This window comes from Protomyctophum bolini (genome assembly GCF_963924005.1).
Source record: "Protomyctophum bolini genome assembly, chromosome: 18".
Taxonomy (NCBI): Eukaryota; Metazoa; Chordata; class Actinopteri; order Myctophiformes; family Myctophidae; genus Protomyctophum; species Protomyctophum bolini.
In genome coordinates, this window is record NC_137879.1 from 4,757,789 (window position 1) to 4,776,262 (window position 18,474).

Below are 18,474 nucleotides of genomic sequence, written 5' to 3' on the forward strand. Positions count from 1 at the left end.
GCCCGCCCAGAATGCAGATTTAAAGTCCCCGGCCCTATAATTAATGTCCAGAATGTTGAATCTTTGTGTTCTCCAGGATCCAGGTGAATGACCTCATCGTGGAGGTGGACGGGACCAGTCTGGTCGGAGTCACACAGACCTTCGCCGCCTCGGTGCTCAGGAACACCTCAGGAAGCGTCAAGTAAGACACTCTTTACTCAGGAACACGTCAGGAAGCGTCATGTAAGACACTCTTTACTGAACACTGTTGTTTTCGTCGACAAAAAACCCAAGGCGATAAAATGTTTGTCGACTTTTCCACTGACGAAAACTAAATGGAAACTACAAACTAAAACTGAATATACTGACGATTTCGTCGATAAAAACTAGACTAAAATGTTAGGAAGGGACTAGTGGACGAGAGAGCGAGTATAAGTCATTTTACACGGTTTACTTGGTTGCATGCTGAAAATAGCAGATCCACAAGCTCACAAGTGTGAGCTACTACTACTACTATTACTACTACTATTACTAATAATGCTGGTTCTCTGATGGCTGTGCTGGCCGTGGCTCTCTTCACCGTGGTGAGTCCAGTGTCCTTGAGGTTCGTGTCGACCTTTGTTGCGTACTACACAATGTGTACAGTCATGTCCACGGAGCCAATAGGTTACAGAATATAATGTATGCATGGCGGTATATGGAATGTGCCGGAATGTACTCTGATGAAGTGTGGTTTCCTGTTTAGAGCTTAACAGAGACATTCTCTGTGGGATTTGTTTGGCCCTTCCATGATTAACATCAAAGCTCCCTGCATGCCCTGGAGTGTGTCTCTGTCCCACTGTATGAGACCGTACACTTAACAGTGACTAAGTAAAAAATGTCAGTGGTTTATCCATCCATCCATCTTCAACCGCTTATCCGTAGTCGGGTCGCGGGGGCAACAGCTCCACCAGAGAGCTCCAAAGCAACATTAGTGACTTCCTCCTGGGGGATCCCGAGACGTTCCAAGGCCTGCAGTGAGTCGATGTGTTTCCTCCAACTGCGCCTTGGAAAGGAGCCAGCTTAGGTGGTTTCGGGGCATCTGGTTAGGATGCCTCTCGGGCGTCTCCCTATAGGGAGGTCCTCGACGCACGTCCCACTGGGAGGAGCCCCCCGGGGCAGACCAAGGTGCAGTTGGAGGAAACACATCCCCCAGGAGGAAGTCACTAATGTTGCTCTGGAGAGGGAAGTCTGGAGCTCTCTGGTGGAGCTGTTGCCCCCGCCACCCGACTACGGATAAGCGGTTGAAGATGGATGGATGGATGGATCCAGCCAACATCATAATTGTGTGTAATTAAGATCGCTGCGGCAACAGACAGATATACTGTACATACAGACAACAAACACAGAACCATCATTATGACCCAGACCAGGTCAGTTATTAAGTCCATTCTTTCTCTGCAGTCTAATCAGTGGAGGAAGATGTAAACAGACTTATTTATTTATGTAAAAATAGCAATACCACAGTGTGCAAATACTCTAGTACACATAACGGGCCTATCTTCATACGCCACGTGTATAGTATTATGTCTTAAGAAGTGGCTAATGTATGTTTTGTAAATAATTGTAATCTAAATCTGCCTGCCAAGTAACAAGCAACTAAAGTTTTCCAATAATTGTAAAAAGTATATAAAAAGGAGGAAGAGAAAAAAAAAAGGAAAGTACAAGTATCTCAGAATTGTGCTTAATCTATTCAGGACGGAAACCTCTTTTGGTGTTTTAGCAGATCTACAAGCTTGTAGATCTGCTATTTTTGAAAAAATCGTGAAACATGTGGTGCAAATCTTTTTAATATATCTTTTCAGAGTGAACGTGTTTAACTCTTTTTTTTTTGCTTCTGGGGGGTCCCTGGAACAACATATTTTCAGATTGGCCAATTTACATTTTTTTTGGGGGGTGGTCCTTGGCATGAAAATGTTTGAGAACGACTGACGTAGAAACATTTTCAGAAAACTGTCAGGATTCAGAAGACATTTTGGAGAATCTGGTCTCAGTCCTAAATGGGTTGTTAACCACTTAAACCCTATTATGGTTGAGCGGAGTCCCTCAGGGACACTGCCTGGAGCAGTGTCTTTTCTATTTTCTGTTGTGTGGGGGGGGAAGCTTTCGCAGAGAACGGCCGATCAACAAGCCTGTCGATCTGCTGTGGTTTTAAGTGCATAAGTACAGCATATCCTCGAGTACAAGTACTTAAGTTACTTTCTCCACCACAGTACGCGTAATTAAAAGGCCCATGGTAACGGCACACACACACACACACACACACACACACACACACACACACACACACACACACACACACAGTCACACACACACACACGCGGGGACACAAACATAGTTAATCATTATGGGCCAGGCGAGGTCGCTGATTAAGTCTGCCGCAGAGTAGCCTTTCAATTTCACCGGCGCTGACGGCTAATTAAGCGACCACAAACATGGCGTCCGACTTGTCGTGTGGAAACCTTGTAAGTCCAGCAACTGTTACTGTTCTGGAAACGGATCAAATAAACTGTGGTCCAATGGATTCAGTAGTAGTTATTCATTTCACAAGCTCTTGTTAATTACAATTTAAGAAACAGTTCTGTCATGTTGACCATCCTTGACCCATTTAGGACTGAGACCAGATTCTAATAAATGTCTCCTAACTCATGACAGTTTTCTGAAAAACCCATGTTTCTATGTCAGTGGTTTTCAAACTATTTCATGTCAAGGACCCCCAAAAATATCTGTAATTGGCCGCCGACCCCTATCTGAAAATATGTTGTTCCAGGGGGGGTGCGCACGCTTTTCCGACACACCGAAGATCCGAAGCGGGGGGACATGCGATGCGATGCGAAAAAGCGATGGTCCGACATGCGCTGCTCCCGTGCTTGCGGTTAGGGTTAGGTTAGGATTGAGGTTTCGGATCAATAGTATGTCGGAACTAAAGCCTGCACCCGTTCCAGGGACCCCCCCCCCCCCCCCCCCCCAGAAGCAAAGATTTGGGTTAAAAACATTCGCTCTGAAAGAATATATATATTCAAATATTTGCAGAAGATGAAGAACCGTTTAGACTCTTCTGTGCCAAAGTAGGACATTCATTTACAGAAAAATAAAATAAAATAAATACAGATGTGAGTCTGATGTTTCTGCAGAAGACGAGGAGCTCTCTGTGTGTGACGGATGGTTTTATGAATCGGCCTCAGCTTCCTGTTCTCTCTACACTGACTGAATGCATAATGCATGAGCTAAAACACACTGCTTGGCATCTCAATGTAGGGGCCGGGGGCCCCCAGGTGGTCCTTGAAGGGCTTCCAGAGGGGCCGGGGACCCCCAGGTGGTCCTTGAAGGGCTTCCAGAGGGGCCGGGGACCCCCAGGTGGTCCTTGAAGGGCTTCCAGAGGGGCCGGGGACCCCCAGGTGGTCCTTGAAGGGCTTCCAGAGGGGCCGGGGACCCACAACCAGTGGTCCCTGAAGGGCTTCCAGCTAAATTATTGATAGTTGTGGAAAGCAACTATAAGTTAATTACATGTACTGAACTCGAACCCATTGTGACCTGATGTGAATGACCTGAATGTCTACTAAATTATGGTATAGTTTTCAGAAAGAACCTACGTTTCTACATCAGTAACTGTTGTTCTCAAACTATTTCATGTCAAGGAGCCCCGGAATTATATGTAATTGGCCGCCGACCCCCATCTGAAAATATGTTGTTCCAGGGACCCCCCCCCCCTCCCCCAGAAGCAAAGATTTGAGTTAAAAACGTTCTCTCTGAAGGAATAAATATTCAATGAATTGTGCTGCATTTTCACAATTTTTCTACATTGTGGTGTAGCTACTGATAAGAGGCCCGGGTTGTTGTGGCAGGATGTGGTGAGAGACGGTGTCACACTGGGCTGTGGGTTCAAGACAGGATAACATATTATAAGATTTTAGTCGACTAAATCTACAGCTGATTTAGTCGAACAAAATGTATTTTGGCGGGCCTTGATGCCGTCAAGCAGCGTGACATGTTATGTGAGCTTGTAGATCGTCTATTTTCAGCATGCCAAATTGCAATGACTTGTACTGGATCTCTCGTCCACTACTAGTCCCTTCCCAACATTTTAGTCTAGTTTTTATTTCTTGACGCCCTCTTTTCCTTTGAATTTGTCAACTCAACCGTTTTCAAGTATTAAAAAACGAATCCTGGTCACTAAACTGCCTCCCCCTGGCCAGCCGGGGCGCCTGATGGAGGGGAAAGGAACTGGTTGGAATAACGTGTTCCTTCCACGCGCTATACGTCCAACCAGGGAAACTCCCCCCTGTCAGGTGTAAAGGAGCAACTTGGACACTCAGGCATGAAGGAAGCATGAGTCCAAGCCCGTTGCTCTCCCCTTGTCCCCCATATATGGGGACTAGGTTGGTGGAGGGTGTGTAGAGCCCAGGATCACATTAGATAATTGACACAGGGGTGAAAAATGGGTTACAAAATTGTGGGATAAAAACTATTTTAAAAAAAAGTATTAAAAAACGACAAAACAAAGTGCCGTGTTATGAGCTTGTATAGGTTGAGCTATTTGTGAACATGTTTTGAATAATAGGGCCTTTAGTGGTTAAAGAATAAAGTATGGAAGCTTTAATACATTATTGTACGGTGCCACACACACAACTGGTGGGTTTATTTATTTACAGTATCTTTCAAATTAAACTTTAAACACAGGAATGTGCGACACTGTAATGTCAGTAATTAAAGTAGATATGGGCGGTATGGGAGACAAACATGGTACATAAATGCTATTCCCACGTGTGTGTGTGCGTGTGTGTGTGTGCGTGTGTGCGTGCGACGTGTGTGTGTGTGTGTGTTTTCTAACTGCGTGAGCAATAGGGCAGAAGGAGATGATGAGGTTGAAAAAGGGGTTAAATGCGCCTCCATTGAAAACCTCATTTATTATTTATTATTATGTCCAAAACTGTTATTGTTCAGGATTCAAAACGAGCTAAAATATCAATAGTAGCAGCTCTACAAGCTCAAATCGTCTCTCAAAACGTGGGTTTCGAGCTTGTAGATCTGCTACTCTTTTTTTTAAATATATATTTTATCCCACGATTTTGTAACCCATTTTTCACCCCTGTGTCAATCATCTAATGTGATCCTGGGCTCTACACACCCTCCACCAACCTAGTCCCCATATATGGGGGACAAGGGGAGAGCAACGGACTTGAACTCATGCTGAGTGTCCAAGTTGCTCCTTTACACCTGACAGGGGGGAGTTTCCCTGGTTGGACGTAGTGCGTGGAAGGAACACGTTATTCCAACCAGTTCCTTTCCCCTCCATCAGGCGCCCCGGCTGGCCAGGGGGAGGCAGTTTAGTGACCAGGATTACTGCATGTTTTTTGTGAGGGTACCTACCCTAGATCTGCTACTCTTGATGATTTTGTGTGACGCTTAGTAGTATGATTGAGCAGGGCTTTAAGTTACGAGAAAAAAGATAATACATATGGAGATTAGAGGTTTCCACCCCGGGTAATTTCCTAATGTACTTGCTTGTCCCCCCACCCCCCTGTACTTTCGTAAGGTTCCTGATTGGCCGAGAGAAGCCGGGCGAGCAGAGCGAGGTGGCTCAGCTGATCCAGCAGACGTTGGAACAGGAGCGATGGCAGAGGGAGATGATGGAGCAGAGATACAACCAGTACATGGACGAGCAGGAGGTCAGTGAGCTGCCCTCCTTCATCACAGTCGTACGATTAAGTCACACGCGTTACCGCCGTGAAATCTGTTCTCCGGCATTTGAACCACCTCTTGGAGCGGTGAGCTGCAGCGTGCACCGATAATCATTAGTTGTTTTGACCACCCCCCCCTATCTAACCAATTGATGCAGAGTGCCAAGCCGGTCCCATTTTTTACAGTCTTTGGTTTGGTATGACCCGGGCCGGGGATCGAACCCCCGACCTCCCAGTTTCAGGGCAGACACTCTAAACCACAAGGCCCACTGTCTGGTGTCATGCTATTACGATATTCCTGTGACATATTGTATCTTAGGGGAAGTATTTGCATATTTAAGTAGCATAATATATGACAAGATTCTACGGATGAAAGATGAAGTTATTTACGTGAGTCCAACAAGTTTGAGAAACATTGGTCTAAATGTTAGAGGAGCGCAACTTGTTGCTGGTTCAATTCCCCCGAACCCAGCCGGACAAAACTGAGTGGTCAACACTCAACCCCTCCCCCAAACACAGCTGTAGTGCCCTTGAGCAATGCACTGAACCCCCACAATGCTCCTCCAGTGTTGGGAGCTGTGCTGTGAGCCTCAGTCACTGAAACCCCCACAATGCTCCTCCAGTGTTGGGAGCTGTGCTGTGAGCCTCAGTCACTGAACCCACACAATGCTCCTCCAGTGGAGCTGTGCTGTGAGCCTCAGTCACTGAAACCCCACAACGCTCCTCCAGTGTTGGGAGCTGTGCTGTGAGCCTCAGTCACTGAACCCACACAATGCTCCTCCAGTGTTGGGAGCTGTGCTGTGAGCCTCAGTCACTGAACCCACACAATGCTCCTCCAGTGGAGCTGTGCTGTGAGCCTCAGTCACTGAAACCCCACAATGCTCCTCCAGTGGAGCTGTGCTGTGAGCCTCAGTCACTGAAACCCCACAATGCTCCTCCAGTGGAGCTGTGCTGTGAGCCTCAGTCACTGAAACCCCACAACGCTCCTCCAGTGTTGGGAGCTGTGCTGTGAGCCTCAGCCATAGAAAGTGAAGTGTGCATTAGTTATTAATGTATTCATAGTATTCACAATAAGTTAAGTGGCAAGGCCGTGCACCTGGCACGCTTTCAGCAGAAACAAACACGAGGCGCTGTTAGACGCGTAGCCATGGCAACAGAAAACAGACTTAATTCGTTCAGTCCACTTGACCACAGATTACATTTACAGCTCTTATTATATCATCTCTGTTCGGAGGAGGAGGAGGAGGAGGAGGGGAAACCTCGTATGCATGGGTTCAAGTTCTGACTTCAGTGGTTTGGGATTTGGAAGCTTGTGTTGCACAGTAGATAGTTGGGTTGTTAATAAGATTACAGCATTTGTAGTGGTCAGACGGGGACAATATTACCAAAACATCGTTTGCACATGTTTTGTGGCGGGGAGCTCCTTTCCTACCGTTTCCCAATATTGGCACATTAGGACATAATAATGTCCAAAACCGTGTAGGCTTTGGTATGACGCAGCGGAGTCTATAATCGATGTGCGATTATTATGATCCCCCCGCAGATCATAATAATGCAGCTGGTAATTCATTGATTTAATCAATTTGGACTTGTTTTCAACTTCTCTTGTGTGACGCTCTTGTATGATGAAGCGGGGCATTCACTGAAATGTGGAGTTGTGAGGTTTCTGCCCCAACAGAGACGATTACACATGCAACCTGCAGGCATAAATTAAATTACACCCTGCCTGACAAAATTAAAATGACCTTTTTAGTTATAAATCATAAGCGTGGGCCCTGTGTGTCCTCGGTTCCCCTTTCTGTTTGTGCTGCTGATCGTATGGTTTTTCTGGGCAGAGAGCGCCTTGTGTGGTTTGTGGACAAACTGTCTGTGGGCTTAAACTGCTAGTGTTAGCATCGGTTTTTTGTAAAGGTTTGACTGATTACTTTTAAAGCCCTGCGTGGACAGGCTCCACAGTTACATCTCCGATATGCTGATCCTATGATCCCTAATCCCAGAATCTGAACCTGTAGGAGTAATGCCCAGTCTAACTTCGAAGAGAGGGGGTGAAAAAACTAGAAAAACAACAAAAGATAGCCTATACTTTGGCAGCCCTTGGCATGCCCTTGAGGCAGCGGTGGCCGAACGGTTTGCGGAGCGGTCTTGATATCGGAAGGTCGCTAGTTCGTATCCCCGGACCGGCACGTTAATAAAATTACCACCGCTGAAGTGCCCTTTATGGACAAGGCATTGAACCCCTACCATGAAATGTTCTATGAGCAGGGCCTGGCTGTAAACAAGTTCTTGAGCTTAGTCCAGTTACCCTGCAGGGTAAACATAGTACCTTTCCTTTCCTTTGCACATTTCTGTTAGTATAGCAAACCACAGCAAGCAAGCCCTTGTTCTAAATGGTTCCCCCATTAGCACGTCGGCAATTTTAAACCAGCCAGCCATGCAGTAGCTCAGTGGGAAGAGAGGCTGTCTGTCTGGTAATCAGAAGGTCATCGACTCCCAGCCCTCCGGCTCCGGTCTATGCATGTGTCAAGGTGTCCCTGAGCAGGACCCTGGGGGGGGGGACCCTCCTCCTCCTCCTCCTCCTCCTCCTCCCCCCCCCCCCCCTCCTCCTCCTCCTCCCACACCATATTAGCGCGTCTTGTATTTGGTTGACATGTTTTGCAAATCAGAAATGGTTCCTATACAGCTAAAAATGGCGCACATTAGCACCATGTCAACAACAGGGGTTGCATGGCTGACACATTGCGGCTTCTTCTTGACAAGTGTTGTCAGAGAGAGAGCCAGGCACACACAATGATGTGTTCACACACAGTGTTAACAGAGGGAACAATCCACAATGCTTAATTACAAACATCGATAGGGTTGCGGCAAGACCTGCACTGTTTAATGCAATTTATTGTGCGTGTATTAAGTATTTTTTGTTGAATTACTGATGACAAAGTCAACAGTATGTGTATCCATAACAGGAGCAAGCAGCACGCTAGCAGACGATACACTAGTTCTTTCTTTCAATCATTTCATTATTATTGTCTCCACCAGGCCGAAGGCATGGGCAGAGAGTATGATATGCACTCCGTCCGTGTGTGAGTGTGTGTGTGTGTGTGTGTGTGTGTGTGTGTGTGTGTGTGTGTGTGTGTGTGTGTGTGTGTGTGTGTGTGTGTGTGTGTGTGTGTGTGTGTGTGTGTGTGTGTGTGTGTGTGTGTGTGTGTGTGTGTGTGTGTGTGTGTGTGTGTGTGTGTGTGTGTGTGTGTGTGTGCGCGCGCGCGTTCGTCCGTCCATCCGTCTGTGTACAGCTAATCTCCAGCACCGTTACATTCCCATTGACAATGAATGGAGAATCTTACGACTTACGTCATAGTGTCTGAGAAAAACAGTATAGTGTCTATTTTACGTCATGACGATCTATATACGCCCCATCACTTCACAACGCGTGTGATTGTTTTGAAAAAACAATCAATCATTTCGCACAATTAATTGCATTAACCCATTCTGACCGGGCACCCATTTTGGTGTTGGCATCATGTTATGCTTTAGCTATTGAAAAATAGCAGATCTACAAGCTCATATCGCGCCACCGAGTGGCGCGATACGAGCTTGTAGGTCTGCTATTTTTGAAAAATTCGAAGAACGGCCGACATTTTTAGAATCTGATCTCAGGTCAGAATGGGTTAATCAGACCAGTGTGTGTCCCGTGGAAACCTCATATGAATCTGATCTCAGGTCAGAATGGGTTAGACAGAGCGGGTCTTGCAGCAACTCTAAGCATCCACAATGGGTTCACACAAAGCCTGCAGTCGCTGGACTGGGGCTTTGGCACCACCTGGTGTTCATCTGATGCTACTTCAGCACATCCCTATAATGGTAACACTTCATGCATGGTGGGGTGATGGACTGTTTTAGCCAGGCAGTGTTGATTTCCTCGACTAAAACTATGACGAAAAATGTCCGTCGACTGCCTTTTTCCACTGACGAAAACTAAATGAAAACTAAGCTATGATGATTAAAACTAACTAAATATATGGACAATTTCGTCAAAGAATTAAAACTAGACTAAAATGGTAGGAAGGGACTAGTGGACAAGACATTTTACACTTGGTTGCATGCTGAAAATAGCTGATCTACAAGCTTGTATTTTCAGCAAATGTAAAAACAGTCATTACGACGGCATCAAGGCCAAAAAAGGCTGACAAATAAACCCGTTTTCCTCCGCAGGGCGGCGAGTACGGCACGGACGAAGAGGAGGAGGACGACGAGGACGTCAGCCCCTCCTCCTACCCCAGCGCCATCGAGGTGTTCGACCTGGCGGAGAACGAGGACATGTCCCCGCTGGAGACCGACCCAGAGAAGCTGGCCCACAAGTACAAGGAGGTGAGCAGGGACATGTCTAGAAGCTAGGGGCCCACAAGTACAAGGAGGTGAGCAGAACATGTCTAGAAGCTAGGGGCCCACAAGTACAAGGAGGTGAGCAGAACATGTCTAGAAGCTAGGGGCCCACAAGTACAAGGAGGTGAGCAGGAACATGTCTAGAAGCTAGGGGCCCACAAGTACAAGGAGGTGAGCAGGAACATGTCTAGAAGCTAGGGGCCCACAAGTACAAGGAGGTGAGCAGGAACATGTATAGAGGCTGGCCCACAAGTACAAGGAGGTGAGCAGGAACATGTATAGAGGCTGGCCCACAAGTACAAGGAGGTGAGCAGGACCATGTATAGAGGCTGGCCCACAAGTACAAGGAGGTGAGCAGGACCATGTAGCCTGATAATGATACCTAGTGCTACTCTAAACGGACATAGTCACATAGGTTAGGATATATTAGGGACATTGCTGTTCCTTGGAGAACAAAACCACGGCACACCATCTTTAACAGAATAAGTCTACATTGTTTGTTATTGTAAGTAAAACATAGTTTTACATAGAGTACGTTTTTCCACAACTGCTAATGTACAGTGTCTAACATTCTGATCTCTCTCTCTCTGTCTCTCTCTCTCTCTCTCTCTCTCTCTCTCTCTCTCTGTCTCTGTCTCTGTCTCTGTCTCTGTCTCTCTCTCTCTCTCTCTCTCTCTCTCTCTCTCTCTCTCTCTCTCTCTCTCTCTCTATCTCTCTCTCTCTCTCCCCGTCTCAGCTTCAGATAAAACATGCCGTCACGCAGGCTGAGATCCAGCAGCTGAAAAGGAAGGTTAGTTTAACCATGAATCCTTCAAACACAGACTAACTCTTCCATCCTCTACGGACGCTATACAGCCTCCTGACAGCCGGGAGCTGCCATCCATTATAATGGGTTGTATCAGGGGGGTGTCCACCCTTTTTTGACTTGCGAGCTACTTTCAAAATGACCAGCTCAACAAGATCTACCCACCTGAAAATAGTTTAAATATGTACCTGAGGGTGCTTTAGAATAGCGGTGCTGGCATTATATATATAAGACAAATGCACTTGGAATGGGAAATAGAGGAGGAGAGATGGAATAGGTAGGGTTTTTTTGTATTTAATTTATAATGCTACCGATGTTTGTGCACAGCAACACTGAAAACAAAATGTTGCATTGCTTGATTTGAGCTGACAGGCGCCTTTTGATGTCTCAAGTCACCTTTTAATTCAAGTGGCAGATGCCAAATATTATTGAAATATTAGTAGTCAGCCTTTGTGATCTACTGGTAGATTGCGATCTACCTTTGGGGCACCGCTGGGTTATATCATGTAATATTCCTTTCCCTGCAACATGAAAAGCAACACGTTCTCTTCATCGTGTCCAGACACAGGTCTCTCACCGTGTCCAGACGCATCATGTCTTCGGCCGTCGGGGGTCAGGCCAGTCCTCTTCATGTCTGACGCCGACATGGAGGAGAATGCCCTTTAACGCGCCGCGGTGTTGACAAGGACTATAATTCAATTCTGAGTCAGCCGTCTGAGTCCTCAGCGCTATAGGCAGGCCTGAGCAGCATACAGACTCTGTAACCCATTTAGACCTGATTCTACAAATGCCTTCTAAATCAGTTTTCTAAGACAGTTTTTCTGAAAAACCCATGTTTCTTATGTCCGTTGTTCTCAAACATATCCATGTCAAGGACCCCCAAAAATATATGTATTTTGCCGACCACCATATGAAAATATGTTGTTCAAGGGACCCCCTCAGAAGCAAAGATTTGAGTTAAAAACATTCACTGTGAAAGAATATATATTCGAAGATTTGTGCCACATTTTCACGATTTTTCAAAAGCTAAAGTATAACATAATGCTTTAAACACGGTTTTCAATGTTGAGTCCACTTGTCCGGTGCGCGAGGCGTATCTATTTCAGACGTCGTGTGGGAGTTTCATACGTAGGCATCGAAGTGTACATCGAAGTTCACAGTCGTGTGATTTCAGTCACTTGGATTCCACAGAATTTCAGTCGGCATGTCTTTTTATGGAAGCATGTCGTGCACTTAAAATAGTCGTTCTGCTGTCTTGCAGATCGGCTATTTGCAGTTAGTAGTTGTTGTAAAATGTGGTCAAACTCGAATACTTGTTCAGAAGCATCTTCCATGAACCAGAACAACGGATTTGTTTAACCACCCATTTAGACCTGACATCGAAATTTAAAAGATGTCAGTTTACCTCATGTTTCTATACCAGTGGTTCTCAATATTTCATGTCAAGGACCTCAAAAGTTATATGTAATTGACCACCGACCCCCATCTGAAAATAATTATGTTGTTCCAGGGAAAGAAGCAAAGATTTGCGCCACATTTTCATGATTTTTCAGAAATAGCAGATCTACAAGCTAGTAGCGTGGCACTCAGTGCCGCGCTATGAACTTGTAGATCTGTTATTTTTTCAATAGCTAAAGTATAACATAATTCTTGAAACCCCAAAAGGTTGGTTCCTGTACAGAATTAGTTAAAGCCTCAATCTGTGATATATTCAACCGGTCGGCAGCCTGTAGAACAGCAGCAACACAGGTTTTAGCATCAAAGTTCAAGGTTGTACTTTGGGTGTTAGTATGATAAGAACACCTAAACATCGTCGACATCCTGACAGTTTTCTGGAAATAAAAACATGTTTCTAGGTCAGTGGTTCTCAAACATATTCATGTCAAGGACATTGGCACTCTGTGCCGCGCTATGAGCTTGTAGATCTGCTATTTTTCAATAGCTAAAGCATAACATGATGCTTTAAACACCAAAAGGTGTTAAAAAAAATTAGGAAACAGAGCACTAGTCACAAACGACAGCATGGGACAACGTTCAGTCACACGATTCTTATTTAGTTTTATTCCCTGAGTAAACGTGACCCCCATGGGACTTAATTGAACACTACAGACCACTTTTTTGGGGCCAAGCCGGAGAGGATTTGACAAGTAGGGCATGATGAGAACGTGTCACATATTTGTCTTGGCACAGTGCGTGCCTACCGTAATTGTCCCTCCACTTTCTGCTGTGTCTGTTGAAAATGGATGTTCTAAACCAAACACTCCTCAGAGCGTCGAAACGTCTCTAGGTTAAAAGACAGTGTGTGCTCCCATCAAGGCCCACCAGCTTTTTGATTGATTGATTGATTGAAATATTTATATAACAGTTTGCAGAATTACAGTACATTTCACAAGCACAAACTCAATACAAAGACTGTTAACTGTGAGTGGACGACCCCAATTAAGCATTACACTTGTTTACAAGAGGGTCCACCTTGTTCAATTCATCAAAACATTTAGAGACGTACAAATAGACACTTCTATATAGACAAAGAACAGAACAGGAATTCATCATAAAAGGAGGTAAAAAGGGAAAAGAAACATATACAGTGAGGGGGAAAAGGGGGGGGATTCAGATTTTACGGGGGCCACTTTAGAATTGCAGCCATCCGTAGGTGCCCTTTGAGAGCGGTTTTGAAGGAGTCAAGGGATTTGCATGTCTTAATGACTGTTGGTTGGTAGGGCGTTCTATATTTTGGTGGCATAGGAGCGAAAATAATTTAGTCCCTTGTTTGTGCCGAATCTGGGTTGTACATGGTTCGTTGCACTCCCTCTGGTGTTGTGGGTGTGGACTTCGTTAACAGCTAATTCAGACAAAGCCGCCCTGAAGGCATGCGTGCAGCAATCGCAAGACGAAAGTGCAACGGTTCGTTCGGAGTAAAGTGCAGTGAAACATTTGACAGACGATTAAATGTCCCTTTTTACCAAACAACTTGTTCTAGCTGTGATACTGTGACTCTCGTCATCCATTAGACGATACCAAAAAAACTAAATGAAAGCTATTCAAGAGACTTTAATGACTAAAACTAAAATCTAAATGTGCTGCCAAAATCGACACGGTTTTGCAGGTCTTCATAGTAAAATCTGCGACCTGTACGGTCACAACTAATGTCTGATGTCATCACGACGAGGCGTGATGGACTGACATGACAACCCATATATGGAGTGAGTGAGTGACGGAGGGACGGAGATGCAGGTTTTCATAGTAATCTTTTTTTTATGTTTTTTTATGGAGGGACAGACAGTAGGCTGACAGGAAATGGGGGAGAGAGATGGGAGAGGGGGGGAAGACATGCACTAAAGGCCGTCGGGATCGGGAGTCGAACCCGCGGCACACTGCCAGACTCGGACTATACCGGCCAAGGTGCCTGGACCGCTGAGCCACGGCCCAGGCCCTGTTTTCATAGTAATCTAATGATGGTTAACCCATTCTGGGGCGGGAACCCAGAAAAATCGAAGAGCGACCGACTGACATAGAAGACCTTTTTTAGAATCTGATCTCAGGTCAGAATGGAAAACTGTCAGGATGTAGAAGACCTTTTTTAGCTTTAGCTATTGAAAAATAGCAGATCTACAAGCTCATAGCGCGCCACCGAGTGGCGCGCTACGAGCTTGTAGGTCTGCTATTTTAGAAAAATCGAAGAACGACTGACATTTTTAGAATCTGATCTCGGGTCAGAATGGGTTAATCAGACCAGTGTGTGTCCAGTGGAAACCTCGTATGAATCTGATCTCAGGTCAGAATGGGTTAAATATTGTTCTCCTTCTCCATCAGCTGCATCACGCGGAGCAGGACAAGCAGCGCTGGCGCATGGACAAGGCCCAGCTGGAGCAGACGCTGCAGGAGAACAAGGAGCGCATGGAGAAGCTGGAGGGCTACTGGATGGAGGCGCAGAGCCTCTGCCAGGCGGTGGACGAGCACCTGAAGGAGACCCAGGCCCAGTACCAGGCCCTGGAGCGCAAGTACGGCAAGGCCAAGCGCCTCATCAAGGAGTACCAGCAGAAGTAAGTACAACGACTACATGGAGGGCATTCACTTCTAGTCATTTTTTGAAGAACAGACAAGAAAACACAACTAACAAGACTATACGAAAAGAAAAAGACAAAAAGTAAAAGAAAAATTACAACAAACATTCAATGAAATCCTATTGCAATATCGCTAGGCTGAGAGAAGAGATTCCACTTTTCCCATTTTTTTATAGAATTTATCCTCTTGTAGTCTCAGTATGAATGTTAGTTTTTCCATAGAATACAGTTCCTCAATAATGTCCATCCATTGATCTTTCGTTGGTGGGTCCTGTTGGTACCAGCGTCGTGTGATTGCTTTTTTACTTGACGCTAAGAGGATCTTGATTAAATATTTATCATGTGTTAGAAACTCTTCAGGGATATTTCCCAACAGTAGAAAAGAAACAGTCAGAGAGGTATCTCAAAACACAGAATGGTCTCCAAGGTGGAGTGGATATCCTGCCAGTATTTCTGAATTTTAGGACAAGACCAGAAAATATGAGCGTGGCCCGCCCCCTTGTGGCCACACTGTCTCCAGCATGACTGATCTGTTTTCAGTTGTCTTGATTTAATTTACTAGTCGACTAGTTGTTATATAGCTAACCTATTATGTAAAAAAAGAAGAAGAAGAAGAAGAAAAAAACCCATTTTTTAAATAAATATTTGTACATTTAAAAACTGTGTACATTGGTGACTATAAGCAGAAGTAAGAGAACACACTTATTTGGGTGGAAAGTCTCATTTCGTCCAAAATACTGTTTATTTTCTGGAATTGGACAAAATATAAAGGAAGCTGTGTTCCAATAGAGTACTTTAGAGTAATATAAAGTACTATAGACCAGTATATAAAGGAACCTGTGTTCCAATAGAGTACTTTAGAGTATTTAAAGTACTAGAGTAGTAATAGAGTACTGAAGTCCTGACATCACCCCTCTTATCTTCCCCTGGGGAGGGGGGGAGGGGGGAGTGACGTCAACTGTTCCAACTGTGTTCCAAAAATAGCCCCAAACCGCCCGAAATGTGACTCTGTGTCGTTTAATGACATGGAGCTACATTTGATAACGTCTGTGCTTGGAGGAGGGATGGCCGGTGTCGATATCCCATGTAATCAATTGCTGTTAAATGGCCCGATAACCGATATAAAACTATATAAACTGACGTCGATATGATCTCATTCTGTATTTTATTTTTTTATAATTCAGAATCATGCATATGAACGAACACTCAAAACAACTAAATGTTGGCCCATATTCCAACATAAACAGCTCCTAGGTAGTATTTTTTTAAATTGTTGAAGCTTCCTCCAGAAATGGAGGAAGACATGATGCGACATACTAGTGTCATGTCCAGGGGGTGTACTTGTACATCAAGCTGCCTCACGCTACAGAAACAGGAGATAGGCTCCTGCCCCTATGGGCCTCATGGCTCGGCAAGGCTACTTACTTACTTCCTCCAGAAAAAGGAAATGATGTGCAGCCTTCATTCGTCGTCACGAAAAGCCTTTTCAGCTTCACATTCACACAGAGTTATTGTAAAATAAAACATCTGCTTAAACGGACATATTGTTTTGATATCTGTTCGATACCGGCATATACCGCATTTTAAGACCAACATTGGCCGATACAGATGACCTAGTAATTGCCCTTCCCTCAGGGAAACTAAACATGTTCCTACTAGGCTTAAAATAATTAATATATATATATATTTTTTGTAAATCACGATGAGAATTAATTAATGGCTGATTTTTCAGTGGGTCCAGAAAGCACTGCCATTCTTCTCTATATGACACCATCTACCATTCCCCTATGGGGGGGATTTCAATAGCTGTGATCCAGGGCGATTGCGCCCTCTAGTGGCAGTGATGTCAAACTGCGGTGCTCTATGGATCCAACACAAGCTCTTTGTCAGTACTTTCTATTGATCCACTATTTTAGGAAACCCACCAACGCACGTCACCACTTTGGCTATTCTTTTCCTTTCTTTCTTTCAATCATTTTATTTTTTTCTCCATTTTTGCACAAACAAATACATGACTCACATATACCTACACAGACTAACCGACATACATTATATTCTATTCTTTTCCTCTGGGCCTTTTCACCCATGACATACCCCCCCAAAAAAATTAGGACACCATGAGCTTTGACATTTTACGGGAACCCCTTTTGGTGTTTTAAGGATTATGCTATAACTTTAGCTATTGGGAAAAAAAGCTGCAGATCAGCTATTGGAAAAAACAGCTGCAGATCATAGCGCGGCACTCGGTGCCGCGCTATGATCTGCAGCTGTTTTTTTTACAAGCTTGTAGAATTTTTTTTACAAGCTTGTAGATCTGCTATTTATACTTTATCGTGAAAGTGTGGCGAGGTGGGTGGAGTAATGTGTGTGTGTTTTGGTCGGGCAGGGAGGTGGAGTACTTGAAGAAGGAGACGCAGCGGTGTGCACAAGATGGAGCCGAGACCTCGCTGCTCAAAGAGGAGTCGGGACAGCTCCAGGAACAGGTGAGAGATCAGCCAGAGCTTATGAATTGAGTGTGCAAAAACCATACCCATATTAACCCATTCTGACCTGAGATCAGATTAAAAAAATGTCTTCTACATCCTGACAGTTTTCTGAAAAAGCTATGTTTCTATGGTCAGTGGTTCTTGGCAGACCTACAAGCTCGTAGCGCGCCACTCAGTGGCGCGCTATGAGCTTGTAGATGTGCTATTTTTCAATAGCTAAAGCATAACATAATGCTAATACCAAAAGGGGTTCCCGACCAGAACCAGGTTAAATTCTTTATAGGATCCATATAAGTAAATTGTTATTATGATAACCCTTCCACAGTAGTAGCTTTTTTTTTTTTTTTTGCATATGGTTAATTGGTCACGTCATGACGTATGATGATAAGAGTGCCCCTCACTTCACACGGGTCGGTGTGACTTTGTTTTTTCTACCTTTTTTCTTCCCTTTTTCTCAGGTTGCCGACCTGGAATGCAGGGTTGAGGAGCTGAAGTCGGAGCCTTTATAATATAATGATGGCCTTTGATCATCCCATTCCCTGGTAGTTCCTCCATCACCATGAAAAGCTTAAAGGACTTTAAAGATGGAGGACGACATGCTAGTGTTGTTGTACTTTTTACAGTGAACCGCAGGGTATTTCTTGTCTCTCTCTCTCTCTCTCTCTAACGTTTTAAGCTTGGTTTCTGGTCGCCTAGCGCCGCGATTCTCAACCTTCTGATAGGGCCACGGCGAAGGGGATAGCAAGCAACGTCGACCCCCTGAATTAAATTGGCAAACACGATACGATTTTAATGATAATATGACAATATATTAAAAAAAAGACTATATGAAATTATGTTTCTTAAAGATATATTTAAAAAAAGAAAAACGTCTATTGATCCAAGCCAGAGCACAATCAATTGATCGATGACAATGCCATGGGCCCAACAGAGGGGTGTGGCCCAACAGAGGGGTGTGGCCCAACAGAGGGGTGGGGCCCAACAGAGTACGGGGTGGGGCCCAACAGAGGGGTGGGGCCCAACAGAGGGGTGGGGCCCAACAG

General features: G+C 44.9%; 1 protein-coding gene across 2 annotated transcripts in view; it reads left to right on the forward strand.

The window, feature by feature from the left end:
• LOC308333372 (neurabin-2-like) overlaps window positions 1-18,378 on the forward strand; it is a 67,652-nt gene extending 49,274 nt beyond the window's left edge. For both annotated transcript variants that reach the window (XM_080789746.1, XM_080789745.1), the window contains exons 9-15: window positions 77-181; window positions 5,555-5,687; window positions 9,906-10,061; window positions 10,813-10,866; window positions 14,695-14,924; window positions 17,332-17,428; window positions 17,890-18,378. In XM_080789746.1, the coding sequence (XP_080645872.1) occupies window positions 77-181; window positions 5,555-5,687; window positions 9,906-10,061; window positions 10,813-10,866; window positions 14,695-14,924; window positions 17,332-17,428; window positions 17,890-17,940 (826 nt within the window). In that variant the 3' untranslated portion in view covers window positions 17,941-18,378. The remainder of the gene's footprint in view (window positions 1-76; window positions 182-5,554; window positions 5,688-9,905; window positions 10,062-10,812; window positions 10,867-14,694; window positions 14,925-17,331; window positions 17,429-17,889) is intronic.
• Window positions 18,379-18,474: the final 96 nt, after the last annotated feature.